Genomic DNA, 23233 nt, shown 5'->3' with positions numbered 1-23233 from the left:
CTGTTTTCAATTGAATTGCTTTTACCACTTTGTCAAAATTCAATTGGGCATATTTGCACCTGTCTATTTCAGGATTTTCTATTCTGTTCTATTGACCTATGTTTATCTATCCTTTTGCCAATAACACATAGTATTGATTGTTGTAGCTATATAATAAGTCTTGAAATAAGGTAGACTCATTCATTCCATTTTATTTTGTTTTTCAAAATTGTTTTAGCTACTCTAGATCCTTTGTATTTCCATATAAATTTTGGAATAATCTTGTCTATCTACAAAAAATCTTGCTGGAATTTTGATAGGACTTGCATTAAACCTGCCTATCAATTTGAGAGACAATTGACATTTTTACTTTGTTGTGTCTTCCAATCTATAAACACAGTGTATTTATCAATTTATTTAGATCTTCTTGATTTCTTTTATGAGAGTTTTATGGTTTCAGCATACAAATCCTCTACGTTTTGTTAGACTTACATGAAACATTTTTAGAGGAGTGATTATAAATAGTATTGAATTTTAAATTTTAGTGTCCACATGTTCATTGCCAGTATATAGAAATGCAATTAATTTTTGTGTTTATCTTGTATCCTGTCTTGTATCTTATCTTGTATCCTTGTATCTTGCTGAATTCACTTATTAGTTCTAGGAGGCTCTTGTTGTTGTTTATAGATTCCTTTGGATTCTCTATGTAGACAATTATGTCATCTGGAAATAGGGGGGATTTTATTTCTTCCTTTCTGATCTGTATGCTTTTTATTTCCTTTTGTTGCTTGATTGCATTGGCTAGGACTTCCAGCACTGTGTTGAATGAGAGTGAGGAGACTGGACAACTTTGCTTTGTTCAGGATTTTAGAGGGAAAACATTCAGTCTTTCACTATTAAATATAATGTTAATGGTAGAGGTTTTTGTAGATGCTCTTTCTCAAGTTGAGGAAGTTCCCCTCTATTTCTATTTTTCTGACAGTTCTTATAATAAATGTCGAATTTTGCAAATGCTATTCTGCATTGATTGATATGATCATGTAAGTTTTCTTCCTAAGCCCGTTTATATGATGGATTACATTTGATTGATTTTTGAATATCAAACCAGCCTTCTATCCCTGGAATAAACTCTACTTGGTCACGGTGTATAATTCTTTTTATATACTGTTGAATTCTATTTGATATAGTTTTCTTAAGGATTTTTGTGTCTATATTCATGAGGGATATTTGTAGTTTTATGTAGTATCTTTGTCTGGTTTTGGTGCCAGGATAATATTAGCTTCATAAAATGAGTTGAGATAACAGACATCTATGGAACACTCCATTCAACCACAATAGAATATACCTTATTCTCAAGTACACACAAAACATTCTCCAGGCTAGACCATATGCTAGGCCATAAAACAAACCTCAAAAAATTTAGAAGGATAGAAATAATATGAAGTATGTTCTCCATCCATAATGGAATAAAGTTAGAAATCAATAGAAAGAAAAAAATTGGGAAACTCACAAATATGTGGAAATTAAACAAAACACTCCAAAATAACCAATGATTCAAAGAAGAAATCAAAAAGGAAATTGGAAAATACTCTGAGATGAATGAAAATGAAAACATGGCATACCAAAACTTATAGGATGCAACTGAAGCAGTGCCTCAAGGAAAATGTATGGCTACAATTGCCTATATTAAGAAAGAAGACAGATCTCAAATCAATAACCTAATCTTCCACTTTAAGACACTGGAAAAAGAAGGGAAACCTAAACCTAAAACAAGAAGAAGGAAGAAAACAATAAAGGTTTGAGTGGAAATTAATTAACTGGAGAATGGAAAAACAATAAAGAAAATCAATGAAACCAGAAGCTGGTTCTTGGAAAAGATTCAGAAAATTGACAAATCTTTGGGTAGATTGACCAAGAAAAAAAGAGAAGACTAAAATAACTAGAATCAGAAATTAAAGAGACATTACTACTGAACCCACAGAAATAAAAAAGGATTATAAAGGAGTACTGTGAACAATTGTATGCTAGCAAATTAGATAACTTAGATGAAATAGGCAAATTCCTAGAAGGACACAAACTACCAAAACTAACTCAAAAAGAAATAAACAATTCACAAAGCGCTATCACATGTGAATAGACTGAATTAGCAATAAAAAATACCCATGAAGGAAAGCTCAGGGCCGGAGGGCTCACCATTGAATTCTACTGAACATTTAAAGAATTAATACCAATTCTTCACAAACTCTTCCAAAAACTAGAAGAAGAAGGAACACTTCTCAACTTACTTTATGAGGCCAGTATTATCTTGATATGAAAACCAGACAAAGACATCACAAGGAAAGAAAATTACAGACCAATATCTCATATGAATATGGATGCAAAAATCTTCAACAAAATACTAGAAAACCAAATTCAGCAACACATAGGAAAAATTATATACCATGACCAAATGAGATTTATCCCAGGAATGCAGTGTTGGTTCAACATCTGAAAATCAATTAATGTCATACCTTATTTCAATAGAATAAATCACAAAAGTTACATGATTATCTCCGTTATAGATTGAACTGAGTCCCCCCCAAATTTATACGTTGAAGGCCTAACCTCCATTGTGATGGTATTTGGAGATAGAGCCTTTAGGAGGTAATTTGTTTTAGATGAGGTCTTGAGGGAGGGGCCCTCATGATATTAGTGCCCTTATAAAAGAAACACCAGAAAATTGGGTCTCCCTCTCTCCCCCATGAGAGAATACTGTGAGAAGGCCCAGTCTACAAACCAGGAAGAGAGCTCTCACCAGAACCCACTCATGCTGGCACCCTGATCTCAGACTTCTAACCTCGAGAACTATGATACAATAAATTTTCGTTGTTAATGCCACTCAGTCTACGGTATTTTGTTAGGGCAGCCCAAGCTAAGGCAATCTCGATAGACACAGAAAAAGCATTTGACAGAATCCAACACTCTTTTACCATAAAAACACTCAGCAAACTAGGAATAGAAGAAAACTTCCTCGGGCCGCCCTGTGGCTGAGTGGTTAAGATCGCGTGCTCCGCTACAGTGGCCCAGGGTTTCGATGGTTCGGATCCTGGGCGCAGACATGGCACCGCTCATCAGGCCATGATGAGGCGGCGTCCCACGTACCACAACTAGAACGACCCACAACTAAAATATACAACTATATACTGGGGGGATTTGGGGAGAAAAAGCAAAAAAAAAAAGAAGATTGGCAACAGTTGTTAGCTCAGTTGCCAATCTTAAAAAAAAAAGAAGAAAACTTCCTCAACTTGATAAAGGGCATCTACAAAAACCCACATCTTAACATCACACTTAATGATGAAAGACTGGATGCTTTTCCCCTGTGATCAAGAATAAGACAAAAATGTCCACTCTCACCAGTTCTATTCAACACTGTATGAGAGATTCAGGTCAGGGCAATTAGTTAAGATAAAGAAATAAAAGGCATTTAGATTGGAAAGGAAGACGCAAAACTATCTCTATTCACAAATGACATGATCTTTTATAGAGAAAATCCTCAGGAATCCACTAAAAACTATTAGAACTAGAAAACAACTTCACAAGGTTATAGGACACAAGATTGGTATACAAAAATTAATTGTAGTTTTATACAATTGCAATGAACAATCGAAAAATGAAATTATGAAAATTCCATTAAGAATAGCATCAAAAAGAATAAAATACTTAGGGATAAATTTAACAAAAGAAGGTCAAAACTTCTACTCTGAAAACTATAAAACATTGTTGAAAGAAATTAAAGGAGATCTAAGGGAAAGGAAAAATTCACATTCTTGGGTCAGAAGACTTAACATTGTTAAGATGCAATACTCTTGAAACTGACCTACAGATTCAACTTAATCCCTATCAGAATTTCCACTGACTTCTGTGTAGAAATTTACGAGCTGATTCTAACTTTCATGTAGAATTGCAAGGGACTCAGAATAACCAAATTAATCCTGAAAAAATAGAATAAAGTTGGGGAACTCACACTTCCTGATTTCAAAACTTACTACAAAGCAGCAGTAATCAAGACAGTGTGGTACTGGCACAAGGATAGACAGACAGACCAATAGAACAGAGTTGAGAGTCCAGAAATAAACTCATACATCTACGGTCAATTGATTTTTGATAAGGGTGCCAAGACCATTCAATGGGGAAGAATATTCTTTTCAGTGAATGCTGGGACAACTGGATAGCCACAGGCAAAAGAACGAACTTGGACCCTTATCTTACACCATATACAAAAATTAGCTCAAAATGGATCAAAGACCTAAATGTAAGAATGAAAACTACAAAACTCTTATAAGAAAGCATAGAAGTAAATCTTCATGATCTTGAATTTGGCAAAGCCTTCTTAGATGTGACACCAAAATCAGGAACAGCAAAAGAAAAAATAGGTAAATTGGACTTCATCAAAATTAAAAACTTTTGTGCTTCTAAGGAGACCATATGGATCTTATTTAAACATTCTGTTGTAGCTGGTTTCCTCTGACACTGCTCCAGCAGAAGAGTGGGGGTGAGGGAGTGGCCACCTCATTATTGCCAGCGTGGGTAGAAGTCCAGTAGGGTGCTGGACTCTCTCAGTCTCTACTCAGCCTCTGTTGGCATTTGAGTTGGGGGTGCTTTTCATTACTTATAGGTGGTGATGGGAGTTCCAGGTCTTCACTAGGCCTCCACTGATACTTCCCTGGTAGGAGGGGTAAAAGTGTCTTAATACTGCCCCCAATGTGGACCTCACTGACACGAGAGGTGGGGTGAGTAACCTCCGGCCTCATTACTACCAGGCGGTCATGAAAGTCCAGACTCTCCACTAGGCTTCCTCTGACACCACGCTGATGGTGATGGCAGTGGCAGGAGAGTTGGGGCACTTCATTAGAGGCTAGCTAAAGTGCTAAGTCTGAGCTCTTGACTTGTCCTCTATTGATGTGGGTGGGGTTGGGGCCACAGTCTTTTCCATCAGGTTTGGCTGGAGTATAGCAGTTATTGCCTAAAGGTTTTCTGTCTTACTAGGCTGCCCTTTTCCAGGTCCTTTGGCTAAAGAGAGTAGGCTTTTGTTGGGGCTTTCCTTCACTTGTGCTAGTTGCCGGGTTCTTCAGCTCCAAATCTAGGATATATGAGGCAGAAAGACAACCCAGAGGACTCACTCCTGTCTTGTGCTTTGGGTCTCGAGATCCCTACTTGGTCTACCTTCTCTCTACCTTTTAGAATCTTCCCATGTTTGTTTTCAGATCACAGACTTTTAAAACCTAAAGTATCTTGGAAAGACATGATCCTGTTTAATCACTTTATTTTACAGTAGAAGAAAATGAACCCCAAGGTTACAAGATAGCTGCAATGTTGGAAATAAATTCCAGTGTTCAAAGTGCTTTTTAGTGCATCATATTGCCTCAGTCAGATGGCTTTGTTTCATTTTATTAGATGTGTACTTAAATTAATTGAAACCTTTTCCTCCAGATGCTCAAATTTAGGGTGAAAATTTAGAACCGTATATTTTGTCCAGCAAATAATCAAACACTTTGTAAATTAAACTTATGAATCATTTTCTACTGTGTAAGTTTGAACCAAAATAAATTTTTATAAGAAGATACTGAACATCCACTTTATGTAAAACACTGTGCTAATATATTCTGTAAAATGTTACCAATCCACTGGTAATGTTCCATCTCAAAAACCTCTGACGTGCAAAAATGTCCCAGGTGTTTTTATTTAAAGACAAGTTATTAAAACTTGATGCTGTTCTTTTAGGAAACTGGTCTGTTTCCATATGCATTTCTTTCATTTGTTTTTTAAATTTCCTATTGGAGTACCTGTCTTGTTTTAAATCTTTCATCAGTGTACAACTCCATTGATATAACTGCCAATGGAAGATGTTTATTTAATCTATTTAAATTGCTGTTCCACAACTGAGTTTTCCAAGAGGATTTCCTAAATTGCTTCATAGATGAGTTCAAGTGACTTATTTTTTTCCTCCCAAGTATTAGGCAGATACCAAATATAAAGCTATATTATTTAGTCTGTCAAAGCTTTGTACAATGAGTAATTGGTAATTTGTTTTCCTAATTGCGAATTAGAAAGGTCTCAAAGAGACTAATTCTGACAGCTCTGGGTAGCCTTTTTTGGTCAAAATGATATTAAAACATTTTTTTTTTTTTTTACAAAAGGCTATGTTTGCACATTACAGAACAATCCGAAAATATTGACAAGCAAAAATGTCCTGAAAACATTCATAATTCTCCCAACCTAGAAACTTAATACCTTGACATCAAGGTGTAGGCTTCCAGACCTTTTCCTAGGACATATTTAAATATATACATACATGAATGTTTTAGTAGAAAAAACCCTCAGTTATGGTACTTCTACAGCATCTAGCACAGGGCCTGGGGCTCTTAGGCTTTTGGGAAAGAATGAAACATGTTATTATACATAACATTTGTTTGGGGGCTTGTGTTACTAATCTTTTTTTATTACGTTACCTCTTTAGTTTTACGCAGGTGTACGCTTTTAGACTTAATTCATTTTATACTATTTTACTTTAGTAGAAATAGGCTTTCAACCATAAGATACATTTTAAACAACTAGTTGAGGATAAGAATGAAAGAAAGGACAAGGCCGAGTGAGACTGGTTGATTTCTAAAGTAGTCATTGTTTGGGGTTATTTCTAGCCTATTTGCCATGCATAAGCATGAATATCTCATTCTGCTAGTTATGAATCAAGAAGTCAAGTGTTTATTAAACCCTCCAAGAATTTTGTTTTTGTTTTAAAAAGTAGCATTTATTATTTTCCTGACTATAAAAAAATGTTCATTATAGAGAATTTTAAAAAATTTAAAAGTTCAAAGAAAATTTAAGTGGCCCATAATCCTACTACTCAGCAATAACTACAGTTAACATTTTTATGTAGTTGCTTCTAGTCATTTTTCTATGCATATGCATGTGTTTTTACAAAGTTACGATGACACAACTATGTGATCAAATGAACTTGAAACACATTGTTAAATTTCCATAAATTTTAAATGACCATATTTAAACATAACCATAAATTAATATATCAATTTATTTAAAGATTTTACTATTGTTGACTTAGACTGGATTTTCCAGTCTTTGTCATTATACATGACACTGCAGTAAACATCTTTTTGTGTGTGTGTGTGTGTGTGTGTGTGTGTGTGAGGAAGATTGGCCCTGAGCTAACATCTGTGTCAGTCTTCCTCCATTTTATATATGGGATGCTGCCTCAGCATGGCTTGATGAGCAGTGTGTAGGTCTGTGCCTGGGATCTGAACCCACAAACCCTGGGCTGCTGAAGCAGAGTGCATGAACTTAATCACTATGCCACTGGGCCAGCCCTGTGCAGTGGACATATTTTATATAAAAACCTTTGCTTTGATTTCTATTTTCTCTGGATAGATTACTAGGAGGGCAATTACTGGATCAAGGGTCATAAACTTTTTTAAAGTTCTTAAGATATTTTGCCAAAAAGAATCTCAAGAATTTGAAGTATAGTTTTTAAATTTCATTTCAATTTTTAACATGCAGATAGAGACACTCAAGGTGATATGCTACTGGACAGGAAAAAAAATGTGCACTTATCATAGATAACACATCCATGTATTAAAGTTGCTTCCACCTGTTCAGAACGGATTCTAGTAAATTGTACATTTCTGGAATTAATCATTATAAATTCTATGAATAAATTAAGAAAAGCCATACTAAAAATTAGTTGCAGTGGAAACATTTTTAGTAGTCTGTTAATTATAGTCTTATGCATGTCTGAGAAGACACAGCTGCTTTCATTGCCAAGCAAGCTGCACTAATATTAAACAAATGTTAAAGAAGCAAACTGGTAAAGAGAATAACTACCAGCAGGAAGTTTAGGTGTTCACACAGAGATCTGGTCTCAGGCTCTGTGCTGTTCCCCAGCTATGCTGGTCAGATCTCATTACTAAGAGCAGTGGTTTTCTGTTGTTATCCTCAACCTTGCAAAGAACTCTGCTGATGGGGAGCGCTGGGTCAGTATGAAGGGTTGTATGTATACTCATCAAATTGCCCTAAGACTCAAGCTTTCTCTCACAACCATTTTCTTTTTCACTCAAGGTATGTCACTGTCTTCATGATTGCCATTGAAGAAAATATTCTCTTGGAAAACATAAGGTCGTGCAGAATTTCTAACAGTGAAATCTCATTGGTCATATCCTATTCTGATGCCTCATGGAGTTTGTCATTTTTGGAGCTGCTATATTGACCAATACAGACGTACCTGTATTAGGTGGGTACAACAACTATCGGTTTAAGCATCCTAAGAAAGTCAGTTTTGCCACTTGTGGAAAGAACTGGGCTCTTTTTCATCCTGTTTCTACACATGTACAAGCAACCATGATTGTTCAGAATACCCAATTCACAAAATATTTGATTCATAAATTTTAATTAAAGCCTTAAATTCAAAATGTTTCTGAAACTGGTGAAACTTCGAAATGGAACATCATAAAATGAAAAAGGAGGGGCTGGCCCCGTGGCCGAGTGGTTAAGTTCATGCGCTCCCCTGCAGGCGGCCCAGTGTTTCGTTGGTTCGAATCCTGGGCGCGGACATGGCACTGCTCATCAAACCACGCTGAGGTGGCGTCCCACATGCCACAACTAGAAGGCCCCACAACGAAGAATATACAACTATGTACCAGGGGGCTTTGGGGAGAAAAAGGAAAAAATAAAATCTTTAAAAAAAATAAATAAATAAAATAAAATAAAATGAAAAAGGAGTCAATGTATTCTTTTTAAATAGCCAAACACAGCCTTCAAACACAAAAGCACCAACAACTGGTGCCTTGCTTGTTTTGACAAACTATTCAAATAAATTTTAATAGAAATTAAAAATGTGTAAATTCTGCTGCACAGCTTATAATCACAATGCTTAGTATAATATATAGTATATTGCACACAGAAAATGTGACTTTAATGCATACCACTAGCAAAAGTACCTAACTTTTTAATGCTCTGTACTTGCGCATATTTTTGTTAGATATGTTTGATATCACAGACTTCAGATGTCTTTTATAATTTTGTGTTCCTTTGGTTGATTTCCACAACAGATTTGCATGCTCCTGGTTAATATTTCTTTATATCTGTATCTGAAGTTTGGGAAAGTGACCTGAATGAACAAGCCTTGACTGTGGTGTCACCAATCTTTCAGTGGTTATGTTAATAACATGTACATATATTTCACCTCCATCTCTTTTTCCTCAGAAACTGTCATGTGTGAAATCATAATGCTGTTTCTTTGATGAGTTTTATCATAAAAAACATCACATTCATTCTGCATGATTTTTTAAAATTAACTTTACTGGGGTATAACTTACATAAAATGCACCCATTTTAACTGTACATCATGATACACTTAGATAAAATGTATGCACCTGCACTCTGCATGATTTTTAACTTAGAGGGATGTGTGACCTGAGTTCAATACTAAATGGTCACTTACTAGCTATGTGACCTTGGGTAAGTTACCTTAACTTCTCAAAGCCTCAGTTCTTCTCTCTGTAAAATGAGGATAATGACAATCTCATAGAGTTGTGAAGATTCACTCTGCTACCATCTACTGCTGAATAATTTCTGAAGGACAAAGTTCCACTAGAAATAAGTAGTTATGAAGTCAGGCAAAAATTCACAGACGCTAAAGCGTAGCTTCTGTAATTGTTCCAGTACGATGCTAAGCAGTGGAAGCAGGTTGGTGGCGGGTTTTTTTTTCCTTTACACTCCCTACAAGCGTGAAGGCAATGTTCTTCAGCGTCTGAGAACGTGGGCGAACTGTATGTGCTGAATGACATGGCTTCGCTTTGGTCACAAGGGCTTCTGCCAGCCAATGAACAACTTCCTGTGAATACAGTCTGACGTCAGACATGGAGAAACCCATACGGCAGTGGCTTCATGTCATCCTTGATTACGTCTGGATATATACTCGGAGATTTTTTTCTTTTTTTTCATTTATTTGTTTATTTTTGGATGTACATCATAATATATTTCCGATTCTGTGTAGATTACATCATGTTCACCACCCGAAAACTAATTACAGTCCATCCCCTCACAGGTGAGCTTAATCACCCCTTTTGCCCTCCCTCCTCCCCGCTTCCCCTGTGGTAACCACCAATCCAACCTCCAATGCTATGTGTTTGTTTGCCGTTGTTTCTGGAGATTTTCACCCCCACATCTTTCAGATAGCCGAGGGGAACAGTGAAAACAGCCATACGCATTTTCCAGCTTCGTGCTTACATTTCTCCAAATATTGCTTTCTGAACTTGGCCTGCAAGTATCAGGTCAGGTGTCTACTGTAATTAACAGGCATCCTGCGGACTGTAATTAAAAGGCAGTTTGAAATTAGTGATACTTTGATTCTAGCCATTTGTATTTTATAACTGACAGTGAATTCGCCTCAAAAATGTTTAGTCCTCTCATGTCCTTGCTCCCTGGTTTTTCTTCGGTTAGGCACTTTGGAATTCAGCTGCATTCTTCTACTTTCAACAAGTTACCTTCCTACCACTTCCATTTGGGTGGAGCTGGTGAGCCAGAAGGAAGAAACGCCCAAACAGATCTTCAGGCTCCACCCTCCCCAATAGGTTCTCACGGCAGAGATGCGCCTGGCAGGAGCTTCAACCCCAAGGCCACCCGCCGCCGCGGGTTCCCAAGCCCGGATAGGGCCCTAATGGGAAAGCAGCCTGGGTTCGCCTCGGCCCAGCCTCCGCCAAGTCTTCGGGATCTGACGACCCACAACAGCGCGAGGGCGGAGGAACGGGAGGAAGCAGAGGAAGAGGAGGAAGAGGAATTGCTTTTGTCGAGGCTCCGCCCGGCGCTGGCCAGGCCTCGTGGAGCCTCCGGGGCTCGGGGTCCCCAGGGGGCGTGGCCTCAGGGGCGGAAGAGGAGCGCGGGCGGGGGCTCAGGCAGCGCGCGGCGCGGGGGAGGGTCGGAGCCTCACCGGGCGGGGCGGGGCGGGGCGGGGCGGGGCGGGGCGGGGCGGCAGGGCCTCCCCAGAGCGGGCGGCGGAGCTGCACTAGTCCGCGCGCGGTAGGGCAGAGACCCCGTACCCGAGGAGAAGGCAAATTCTCAAGAAGGTGTCCGGTTCTGCCCATCCTGCCCCACAGTGTAAGTGACCAGTGCGGGTCGCCAGCCCGAGAGCCGGCAATCAGGGTAGCTTCTGTTTTCATTTTCACTTTCCCGCCCACGCCTCAGACTTGGAGCGGATCAAGGCGTGGGGGCCAGCCCCGGTGTCACCGCCTCCGCCGCCAGGCTGGTCCCCTACCGGCGGCAGGCGAGGGCACAGGGGCAGTGGTGTGGGGGTTAGGTGGTCTGCAGGGTGTACTCTCCAAAATGCTACCCTGCCCCGAGATTTCCGCCATCGAAGCAGTCCAGGATAAAATGCAAATATACTGGGGTCTTAATTAGTAACTGAAGTGTTTCTGGCCCCCAGCTATCTAAAAATATTCTTCTGGTTTAAGAGATTAAGTGCCTTTTTCTTCTTTTTCTTTCTAGTGGAAAACTGGACGCTGAGAAGTACACGCCAGATTTGGCGGCCAGGCTAGTCTGAGAGCTATAGGACATGGAGCACCCCCAGGGGAAGCAAAGACAGGATTCTCTCTCCCTCCTAGATGTGAATGTGTGACATAGCTCCGCTCTCATCTCCTCTTTGCAGATGATTTGTGTTGTCAGAGAATTCAATCTTTCTAGTTTTGTGACAGCTTCTTAACTGAATTCCTCCACTTTTAGTTCAGGTTAAGCCTTGATTGTGTCATCTACCCCAATGCTAGACGAAAGAGTTAAAGGACCAAAAGAGAGTAAGCCTTTTAAAGAAAGAAAAGAGCTATATAATTGCCTAAGTAAAGCATACTTCAGCTTTCATAACTGCAAAATACGTTCAGTTTAACCAACCAAATTTTGTGCTGGACCCTGGGATAACACATATGTACTATAGATACTCTAGTAGGGAAGATAGATGAATAGAAAGACAACTATAAGTCAGTGTTATACCTTTAATAATAAGAGCACATACTAGGTACAAAAGTGGCTAACTGAAGGAGTGACTAATTCTATGAGGTATCTGGGGACAGGGGTATAAGAAAAAGGTTTCAGCCAGGAATGATGCCCATCAGAGGGGGTGTTTGAAGCATTAGCAGGAATGGTTAAAAAAAAAAAGCTCTTGAGGTAGATAGTAATAAATGACTACGAAATGCTGATTGACAGCACAGAAGAAAGTAAACTGTAAAGAGGTGAATTCTCTTAATTTTAAATTATCAGCAAAGGGATTAGTTGAAAAATGGGGTGAAGGAATAAAGAACTCCTTTTACTCAAGTCTTAAAAGTTACAGAAGTAAAATAATGCTTCCATAATTCCCACTCCAGTAAAGACCAGTGTTGTTACATTGGTGTATGTTCCTCCAGGGTGTGTATTCATGACTGACCTTGTTTTCTGTAGAAATGGAATCTTCATACACTGGAGGTGGTGTAGGAAAGTGGTTGCATGTGTTGGCTTAGGCAGTCTGGTCTGGAGTGCAGGGTCCACTCCTTCCCAGTTCTGTCATCTTGGGAAGTCATTTCTCTTCACCTCAGTTTCCTCCTCTGCAGAATAGGGCTATAACTGTGTCACTTGTCGGTTGAGATTTTAAATGTCAGCAGAGACGTTTTGTGCATGGAAAGGAACCCATAAAGTGGCTTTTGTTTTAATTGATATTTAATTTATTAGGAGTGTAAAATTTAATTCTAGTTACTAAGCAGTGAAACCCAAATCTCAAATTCACTTATAAATCTATCAATTTTATGTTAAAATAAAACACTTTTCTTGTTCTTTGCTTAATCCTCACTGAACATATTACTTTGACATATTAAACTTCCCATTTAAACACTATAAATGGAATAGAATTTTCTTAAGTATTACATATTAAAATCACAAAAGCACACAAATCTAACACATTAAATTCTCTTACATATTTATATAGTTTATAAACCTGATTTATTAAATTCCCTTGAATATGTCAAATTTACATGTTGCAGTATCTACTTGTCTCAACTACTACAGCCCCTAATGAGGCAGATTTCCACTCTGTAAATCGTCCTGGCCCATCTCTGCCCAGTCCTGAGCACTTCCTGTGGGAATCTTCCAGAACACTGAAAGGGCATTGGTCAGCAGCATGGGCTCCCAGCCAGACTGCTCTGCTACTTACTGGCTATGTGGCCTCGGTTAAGTCACGTCCCTCTTTGTGCCTCAGTTTTATCATCTGACAGTGGGGGTAGCAATAGTATGAAACTCAGAATGGTTGTGAGCCTTACCTGAGCTGGTGCATGCAAAGCACTTAAAACAGTGCCTGGCAAGAAGCAAGCTAAGCACTCAATGAATGTGCTAGTGGAAATCTAGTAAAGCAACTTCTCTTAGGCGTCTGTGCAGCATAAAAATCAAACCTATACATTAAATCAAATTCACTTAAGTATTTATTTTTTTTTTTAAGATTTTATTTTTCCTTTTTCTCCCCAAAGCCCCCCGGGTACATAGCTGTCTGTTTTTAGTTGTGGGTCCTTCTAGTTTTGGCATGTGGGATGCTGCCTCAGCATGGCTTGATGAGTGGGGCCGTGTCCGCGCCCAGGATCCAAACTGGCGAAACCCGTGGCTGCTGCAGCGGAGCCACGAACTTAACCACTCAGCCACGAGGCTGGCCCCTCACTTAAGTGTTTAAATATTCACTACATCCCTAATTGGTCAAATCCTAAGTACTTCAATTAAAAATCAGTCTAAAACATCAGCTTTTTTTTCCAACCTGTGAGATTCTCTAGAACATTTCAAATCTCTTACATACGGAGAACATAACACAAGCAGCACAGGGAGTTAAAAATTTGTTACTACATCTTGTAAATATGTCAAAAAAAACCATATTCATTTCTTCATGTGTATGTTATTTGGGGTCACAGTCATTATCAAATGATATTAACCAATGGAGGGGAACAGATTTATTTTGGGGCTGTTAATCTGATGTTGGGTGTTCAGGGTTGTCAGTCAAAGACGAGATTGGGGTTATGCATTGGGGTTGTCTTCAAAGATGCCAGATGGGCATAGGGAGGGTGTGGGAGGCAGGGGGCACGTTCTGGGGATTGCACCTGGTTTGCCAGTTAATGAGCTGAGCCCCTCGTAATAGCTGGGAGCTGCCTGCCACGTAGTGGGAACTCAAAGCATTTCAGATGGGATTGATTTTCACAACCTCGCCCATCGCCAATCCCCCAGGAATCTTAAAAGTTTTGCCTTTGCCTAATTTTTGTGGTGACGACTTTCAACTTTTCCCTGCTTGATTTGAGAGGATGGAACTCTGCACTTTCCCACTGAAGACTTCAGCTAATCTTTTTGCTCATTAACCAAATTCTTGACCTTTATATCTACTTTCTTATCTGTCTAATAAACAGGTTAATGCCATAGCCCCCCATCATAGGATTGTTGTAAGCCTTACATGAAATTTTGGAAATCCCAATGTCTAGTATATAGCAGGTGGTCACTAAATGTAAACTATTATTATTGTTATGTGGTTACTTTTTTCAGCTTTATTTTTTTCTTTAAACATTTTCAGTCTCTAAATATTTGATTAAAATGCAAAAGAACAGTTTTCCTTCAGTCAAAACTCAAACTTGGACTGCCTCATGGTAGGACACTGTGTTAATTTCCTATTCCTGCTGTAACAAATTACCATAAACTTAATGACTGAAAATCACACAAATTTATTATCTTACACTTCTGGAGTCAGAAGTCTAAACCGGTCTCAGTGGACTAAGATCAAGGTGTTGGCAGGGGGCTGCGTTCCTTTCTGGACATTCTCCGGGAGAATCCCTTTCCTTGCGTGTCCAGCTTTGAAAGGCCACCTGCATTCTTTGGCTCATGGTCCCTTCCTCCAGCAATAGTATCACTCTGACCTCTGCTTTTGTCAACGTATCCCCTCTGACTTTGACTCTCCTGCCTCCCTCTTTCACTTTTAAGGACCCTTATAATTTCATTGGGCTCACCTGGATGACCCAGGCTAATCTCCCCATCTCAGAATCCTTAATTTAATCACATCTGCAAAGTTCCTTTTGCCATGTAAGATAACATTCACAGATTTCAGGAATTAGGACATGGACATTATTGGGCAGCCATTATTCTGCCTGCCACACATAGTATTCCTGAAATTACTGATGATGAAAACAAAGTTGGCATTATGTATCAGCAAAGGGATGAAAAAAGATTCTTATTTCACTGTCCTTTAAATAGACCTTGGCCAAATGCTGACAGCAGTTGAAGACAAACCCTTTGGCTATTTGTTTCTCTAGAATTGAGCAAATTTTTAAATCTAAGGGATTCTGAATACCTTACAGGTATTCAGCAGTATTTTCTATGATAACCATACACACGCACACAATATCATCTCATCTATCCAGAAGATGGCAACATGTTCCTAAGCTGCCAGAACTTAGGAAGGGCATATGCACACACACGTGCACACACGCACACACAAGCTATCCTGAGTAGCCAAAATAGCTGACAAAAATGGCTCAAGACTCTTGAGTTTCACTCATAGGAAAAGGTTAGACTCACACTCAGATCCCGCCACTTGACATATAGTTCTTATAAGCTTATTTCTAATCCTTGGCTGACTTGAAGTATGAGAAGGGCAAGAAGGAAAGCTCTAGGCAGGTAAATTGACAGAACTAAGAAGACTTGAGGAAACAATATCTCAGTTAATAATGTGCCTTGTTTATATGATATAATCCAATGAAGTAAAATTATACTAAATCTGTGCATTCAAGTCAAGAAAGGAAGGCAGGAAATAAGATGTGTTTTAAGTAGAAGCTGTTAATTCTCAAATCTTTGGCAAATCACTCCCTCCCTGGGCTTTCACTTCTGCAAAGAAAAGAGTGAGACACATAGACTGTTTGATGTCTACACTCCTGTCTATTCTAGAATTCTGTGATTTCAGGTGACAACAATAGCTTGTCACCAAGAGACAATCAGAAGTGCTATGAATGTGGTATATACTATTTTTTATTATATTTACTACAACGACTACTGCTATGAATCTAACATTTTACCTGCCCTGAGATACCTCAGTCGTCTGGGACAGTTAACAGTGAGGCAGGCAGGGCAACGCGCTTCAGTAGTGTCAAAGGCATCACTTTTTCACAAGCAGAACAATATTTATGATGCTTTAATCTAACCAGCAAGTAATGAACAGCTATGTGCCAGGCAGTGTGTTAGGTGCTGTCTTCATGAGAAATTAATTTATTTTCATATGTTTCAGGAGACAAGTGGAAAGCAATCACTAAATTAAAACTTTAAAAATATGTTGGCCGGCCCATGGCCGAGTAGTTACAGTTCCATGTGCTCCACTTCAGTGGCCCAGGATCCTTTGGTTTGGATCCCAGGTGTGGACCTACTCCACTCATCAGCCATGCTGTGCAGGCATCCCACATGCAAAGTAGAGGAAGATCGGCACAGATGTTTGCTCAGGGCTAATCTCCTTCACCAAAAAAAAAAAAAAAGGTAAATGTTTTGATCTAGAAATTCTTCCCAGAAGCTATCCAAGAGAAACTTTCATGCAAATGCTCAAAGATACTTGTTCAGTGATGCTCACTGATACATTATATGCAATAGAAAAACACTGGAAATGACCTAAATTTCTGTCAATGGCTTGAGAGAGACCTATATACACCAATGTGAAAAGATGCCAAGATAGAATGCTAGACGACCAAAGAAAGTTATAAGACACTACAAATGTTTTTCTTTTGTTGGTATATAGATGTAAGTATATACATAAAAATATCTCAAGGATATACAACAAAGTATTAATAAGCAGCAGGATTATGGAGATTTTTTCTTTCTACATTTTTTATAACATTCACTTAAAAATAATAAACACATCCCACAGGAAAAAGAACAAAGGTAAAACAAACAGAATAATGCAAAATAAAAGGCAAGAAATTAAATAATAAGTTTTAGCAATATTTTCTTGAGGAAGTATTGAAATTGTGCTTAAAACAACACGTTTTCCAAGAATTCAGAATAGGTAAGTTGTTTCGCCTGCAGTGTTCTGACCGCGTAGCTAGAAGCTGTGACCCTTTACTTAGTTACCCCTCTTTTCATCCTGATTGGTTTTGAGCTTTCAATAAAGCTTTTCACCTGAACTTGCGCTTTAAGTGCCCTGGACTCAGAACAGGGGCTAACAGTGAGGGCATACATGCCAATTTGTTTACGAGTCTCTCAGAGGAAATCATGTGCATCTGTCTGTTTACTTTTCCTTGGAACCTAGAAGGTCAGCTCTAAAAATAATCTCGCTCAGTGTCAGAGCTTCCGTGACACAGAGGTACATGCCTTGCATACTCTCTGCAGTTAGTGCCCTGTGCCAGGCTTATCCAGTTCCCCAAAACACTCGGGCCAGAGAAGGAGGGGAAGGCAGCTGCCCACTAAACTGTCCAGTTACTGATGTTGTTTAGAAATGGATACAAAGGAGGCACTTTAAAAAATGGTACACTTTCTCATGGCTGCCACTCTAGACTAGTGATATTGAACTTTTAAATGTTTATTGGGTGTTTGTATTTCTTCTTTTGTGAGTTTCCAAAGGCAATTATTATTATTATTTTTTGAGGAAGATCAGCCCTGAGTTAACATCTGCCGCCAATCCTCCTCTTTTTGCTGAGGAAGGCTGGCCCTGAGCTAACCTCCATGCCCATCTTCCTCTACTTTATACGAAGGACGCCTACCACAGCATGGCTTGCCAAGCGTTGACTTGTCCCTACCTGGGATCCAAACCGGCGAACCCTGGGCTGCCGAATCAGAACGTGCACACTTAACCGCTGCGCCACTGGGCTGGCCCCTCCAAAGGAAATTATTAAGAGAATTTTTCAACCAGAGCCCATGCTGTGGTTAGTTGACTTTACAGTGGACACACTTGGAGTGTCTAACCAGCCTTTATCTCTTCTGCAAGGGCGCACTGAAGCTCTTGTTGAATGGGCAGGCCTGAGAAACTATGCTTGTACCTGGGGAACATGCTCCATTTGTCCCTGCCCTCCACCCAACTCATTCCTGGTTGAACATTCCATTACCCCATGCTGGGCTAGGACCACACTGTGGAAGGCCTTGAAAGGCAGACTAAGGATTTTGAACAAGAGAGTAAACTGATGAGAGCTCTGCTTTAAGAAAATTCACCTGGCATCAGTATAAGTAGGGAAAATGAGGAGAAAGAGAGATCAGTTAGAAGTCTGTTGTCCAAGTCAGAAATAATGAAAGCCTGAAGTAAAGTCATGGGCAGCAGAGAAAAGAACAGAGAGATGGTAATTGAAGAGGTGGAATCTATGGAATTTTATAGCTGATTGGATCCAGCGTGCAAAGGAGTTTCACATGTTCCAAGGCTTGTGCTAGGAAACTGGTGGTGCCATTATAGAGGAGATGTCCCATAATGAACTCTGAACTCATCCTCTTCTGCCTCTTCATGGGCCTCATGCCAACAACTGTTTTGTCATCTCTCTTCAATTGTTCATTTTCATTGATTCCTTTCCACTTAAGCCTATTAGACAATCTCCCACATTTTAGAAATACAATAAAACAAACAAAAACAAACGTTTCCCCTTGAGAGGTGGTGGGAAGAATAGGCTACTTACATCCTCGTCTTAAATATAGAGTCAAGAGATGCTAACTGTGATTAGTGGAATGAAAAATGGAGCTTACACAGGTTTTGAAGGTGGCCAGTGGAAAACTGAGAATGGTGATACAACCACTTTGGATGAGAGAGAGGAAAGAGAGAGGTAAAAGGGAACTAAAATCTCATTCAGTATATCAGGAGGTTAAGAGATAATGTCTCAGGCTCATAAATCAAGAAATAGTCATATTAGGAGGTTAGTTAGTGACGTGGTGGTTACCACAACACAGAAGCAGTTCAAGGTGGTTGCCTCTGGGCTGGGAAAGGGTAGCTCAGAGCATTGTTGCTTTTTTGAACCGTTTGTATGTATTTCTTTGGTGAGGTTTTTGAAGCTTTTTCTTTTTATTCTTTTTTTTTCCAATATGGTAAGGAGAGAGGCCTTAAAAAAATCCTCACTAAACTCATGTCTCCTATGGCTATCACCATCTCTCTTCTTCCTTAAAATATTTTTCTTAATATATTAAAATAATAATAGTAGTAGTAGCAGCAGCTAACGTTTATTGAATTACTGTTATGTGCCACGCATTGTACTAGTCGCTTTACTTTTATCATCTCATTTAATCTTAGTGAACTTATTGGAACTAGACATCTTGAAGGAGTTGTCTACGCCCACCATCCACATTTGTTTACCCTCCAATCTCTCCTCCACCTGCAGCCTGGCTTTGCCACCCAAACTCAACTTCGACTGCTCTCAGTAAGGGCCCCCATAACCTCCCTATTGTTGAAACTGGTTACATATTCAGCACCTTGAACTCCACTCCTCCCCTGTCTTTGCTTCCACAAGACTACACTTTCTGGTTTTCCTCCCGCTTCCCTGGCGTCCTCTCAGTCTCCTTTAAGGTCTTTCTTCGCCTATTCACCTCCTAAATGTTGGTATGCCTCAGAGTTCCTTCTTCCGCCTGCTTTTCCTCTCACTTTAGATCTCTTTGGGATATTCATATACTCCTATTGTGCTTAAGTTACCATTGATGAAACTTAAATCTCTGTCTCTATCCCAACAGTTTTTTCTGGTGAGCTACAAATCCATAGACCACCGTCTGTCTGACATCCTGATCTGGGCGTCTCACTGGCACCTCAACTCATCTCAAGTGAAATGTTCCAACATTCCCCCATGCTTGCCCCTTCTTCTCTGTCTCTCTCAATGACTCTACCACCATCCACACAGTTGCCCACTTCCAAATGTGAACATTGTCCTTGATTTCTTATCTGCCCTCCACATCTAATAACATCTAATCAAACACCAAGCCCTGTGAATCTCCATCCTGGTTTCTCTCTACTCCTCCTCATCTAGGGGGCTGCTACCTTAATTTGCACCATGATCATCTCTTATCTGGACTATTGGCAGTGGCTTGCTAATTGGTCCCCCTCCCCCTTTGGATTTCTCTGGAATCCATTCTCTGCATTGCACCCAGAGTGATTCTTTCTCATATGCAAATCTGAACCTGCCTCTCCTCTTGTTAAAAGCATTTAATGGTTTCCTGTACCCTCAACCTAGATTCTGGCTGGCCTGTGCTCCTCTCTATCTCTTCTGCTTTGGTTCCTGCCACATTGAGCTGCTTGCAGCCTCCCAATCTCTCCCTTATTTTCAGGTATTTGCACACACTACTCCCTCTGAGATCACCCTTCCTACTCCGTTCTCTTCCTTTGTAATTCCTACTAGTCCTTCCTGATTCAGCATAGTAGCTGTTTTCTCTTTGGTGGAGGCTTTTTCTGACCCCGAAGACTGAGTTAGGTGCCCCTTCTATGTGTTCCTGTAGGACTCTATCATAGCACTTACCACACCACCATATTTACCTATATCTTCTCTGTCTCTCTCACTTAACTGCAAACCTTTGGAGGTAGATGGTGTATTATCCATCCCAGCAGAGAGCATCAGTCCACTGAGTGAATATGGGAGGCTGTCCTATGCCTTGCAAAGACCGTGGAGTCTGGATTCAGACAGACCTAGATTTTGGTTTCTTCCTCTTCTGAGTCTTGTTTTTTTCAGCTGTAAAATGCAGATCCCAGTTCCTTCCTAACAGAGTTGTTATGAAGATTAAATGAGGTGCCTAGCACAGGATGTGGCACACAGGAGCATGGGGGCAGTGTGTGTTCCCTTCCCCCACTCTCACCAACCGGGGAACCCAGGAACTGGTTTGAGGAGAACAAGGATGAATTCAGGGGTGAGTCATGCGGGAGGAGAGGCCAGCAGGGAGCAGTAAGTTGGGCCCTAAGCTGAAGTGAGGGCTGGAGGTACAGGTTTGGGAGTCGTCAGTTTAGGGGTGCCAAGTTGGGGCCTAGGAGTAAATGAGACTGTGCCTTGGGGAAGGCTCAGGCCTAGGGAGCAGTAAAGAGAAGATCTGCCTTTGCAAAAGGAGGAGGAGGAATGGTCTGCAGGATGTTAGAGGAGAAGCAGGATGAGGAGGAAGAAGCAACAGTGTTGCCGGTTGTAGAAGGTAGAGGAGAAAGTGCCTGTGGGTTTGGACTTAATGAGGTCATTGATGTCCTTGGAAAAGAGTGTGATGGCTGTTTTGTGTGGTTAATCATTTGTTCTAGTTTAGAGTAGAAATAGGGGGGCCATGTGGGACTTGGAGTTCCAGAGCAAAAGCCATCTCAACTGATAAGCAGGGAAGGAAGAGCTGAAGATAACAGAAGCAGCAAAACTGTTAATAAATTAGCCACTGGGCTGGGTTGGGACACACACCAGTGCCCAGATACCAGGGCCCTTCCCTCCTCTCACCCCCACCCCCACCTCCACTAACTCCTGCCCCAATTAAGAACACCAAGGAATAACCAGGCACAGGTAGCAGGAAGCCGTAGAAGCAAAACCAAAAGTGTATACGGAGAATTAGTTTTTTGTTGAGTAACTACCATTTATTGTTTTCTGTGTGGCAGGTATTGTGCTAAATGTCTTGTGCACGTTACCTCACTTACTCCTCATAGTGATCCTTTACAATATTATCATCAATTTATTAATGAGAAAACTAAGGCTCAGAGAAGTGAGTTAATCTGTTGGAAGTCAACTGGTAAGGGATGAGCTGAGATTAAAACTGGGATCTCTTGGGGCTGGCCCAGTGGCGCGGTGGTTGAGTTCATGTACTCTGCCTAAGCGACCTGAGGTTCGCCGATTTGGATCCCGGGCGCAGACCTATATGCCACTCCTCAAGCCATGCGGTGGTGGCATCCCACATACAAAATAGAGGAAGATTGGCACAGATGGGCTCGGGGACAATCTTCCTTACCAAAACCCAAAAACCAAAGCACACAACAGCAAAAAACCTGGGATCTCTGACTCCAAAGCTTGCCCTTTACTGGTGTGCTGGGTGTGGGGGCAGGGAAGCATGGGGGAGGGGACCTGGAGAAGTCTTAGTCTGGGAGTCAAGGGAGGCATCACAAGGCTTCTGGAGAATTAAGGAACCTGTTTTATGTACGTAACCCACTTACTTGACTCTGCCCAGCCAAGTAGTGAATGAAGTTTACTGTACCAAACGCTAGAACCGTCTAGAGCTACATAGTCCCATGACACTTTCTGCACTGATGGAATATTCCCTGTGTTGTCTAATATGGTAGCCACTGGCCACACATGGCTTCCATAACCAAGGAACTGAATTTTTTATTTTATTTAATTTTAATTAAATTTATAAACTGATACTTGATTCAGTTATTGGAAAATTGTAACTATATTTTAAGCAACTTAGTATAAAAAACTACTTTTTTAATTTAAAATTTTTTAAAATCTAAAAACGATTAGCATCTGAATTGATATTTGCTGTACATGTGATATACACTAGATTTCAAAGACATATGAAAGAAATGAATGTAAGATAGCTTATTAATAATTTTTAATTGGCTACATGTTGAAATGATAATATTTTTGATATATTAATTTAAATGAATATATTATTAAAATGAATTTCACCTGTTTTTAGAAAAAAATGTTTAGTGAGGCTACTAGAAAAATGTTAATTCAATGTGTGGTGAACATTATATTTCCGTTGGACAGCTCTGAGCTAGACGTAGGGTCCTGGTCCTGAGAGAAGTCTCAGTTCAGTAGTGGGGTTTTACTCTAGGCCTCTCCATTCTTCCTTCTCCATCCTTCTTACTCCTCTCTCCCTGAGGTGGGGAAGGTATTAGGGACCTAATTGTATCTCTCTAGAATGTTTAATTGTAAAAGAGCAGAGGTCATGTGGATGCTTCACATAAAGGAGTGACTCACTGTCATTGCATTTCAGGCATCAGTGACGGAGATATTTGACCTTCTAGGAGTCTCTGTTGATAGGTGCTGGTGGCATCCTTCCTGGATTTCCAGGATTGTCCCAATTTACATGTTTTGACCATGTAAGTACTCGTACTTGTCAAAACTTGAATCCCAGTTGAAGGTTCCAGAATGTGTGAATAGAGGATTATCGGTTCTGTTGTGTATAATGCTACTCTCCCTGTTCTTAAAAATGGGCCTTTCTGAGGAGTCGAAGGATACCTGCAGCTGCAAACCTGTCTTGCTCAAGCCACAGACCAGAGCCGGTGTCACTGGGTGAGACTAAAGCACTAAAGACTGCATGTCTCTAAAGTCTGCTCTCT

The 23233-nt window shown here is 40.1% G+C and overlaps 1 protein-coding gene across 3 annotated transcripts; it reads left to right on the top strand.

Annotated features, from left to right (window-relative positions):
- Positions 1-9321: 9321 nt before the first annotated feature.
- LOC139045520 (collagen, type I, alpha 1b-like) lies at positions 9322-23001 on the top strand. Of its 3 annotated transcripts, none has more exons than XR_011504012.1 (3): positions 9322-10075; positions 10471-11124; positions 22888-23001. XR_011504012.1 is itself a non-coding variant. In XM_070512046.1 (2 exons), the coding sequence occupies exons 1-2, from the start codon at positions 9888-9890 to the stop codon at positions 11048-11050; spliced, it is 768 nt and encodes a 255-aa protein (XP_070368147.1). In that variant the 5' UTR covers positions 9322-9887; the 3' UTR covers positions 11051-12218. The 3 variants fall into 3 exon arrangements, 1 of the variants encoding a protein (XP_070368147.1); XR_011504011.1 differs by lacking the exon at positions 22888-23001 and adding an exon at positions 11512-12826; XM_070512046.1 differs by lacking the exon at positions 22888-23001 and having other exon boundaries at positions 10471-12218.
- The last annotated feature ends 232 nt before the right edge of the window (positions 23002-23233 follow it).

This window comes from Equus asinus, chromosome 6, assembly GCF_041296235.1.
Source record: "Equus asinus isolate D_3611 breed Donkey chromosome 6, EquAss-T2T_v2, whole genome shotgun sequence".
In the NCBI taxonomy this organism is placed as follows: domain Eukaryota; kingdom Metazoa; phylum Chordata; class Mammalia; order Perissodactyla; family Equidae; genus Equus; species Equus asinus.
This window is presented reverse-complemented; position numbering and strand designations above follow the sequence as displayed.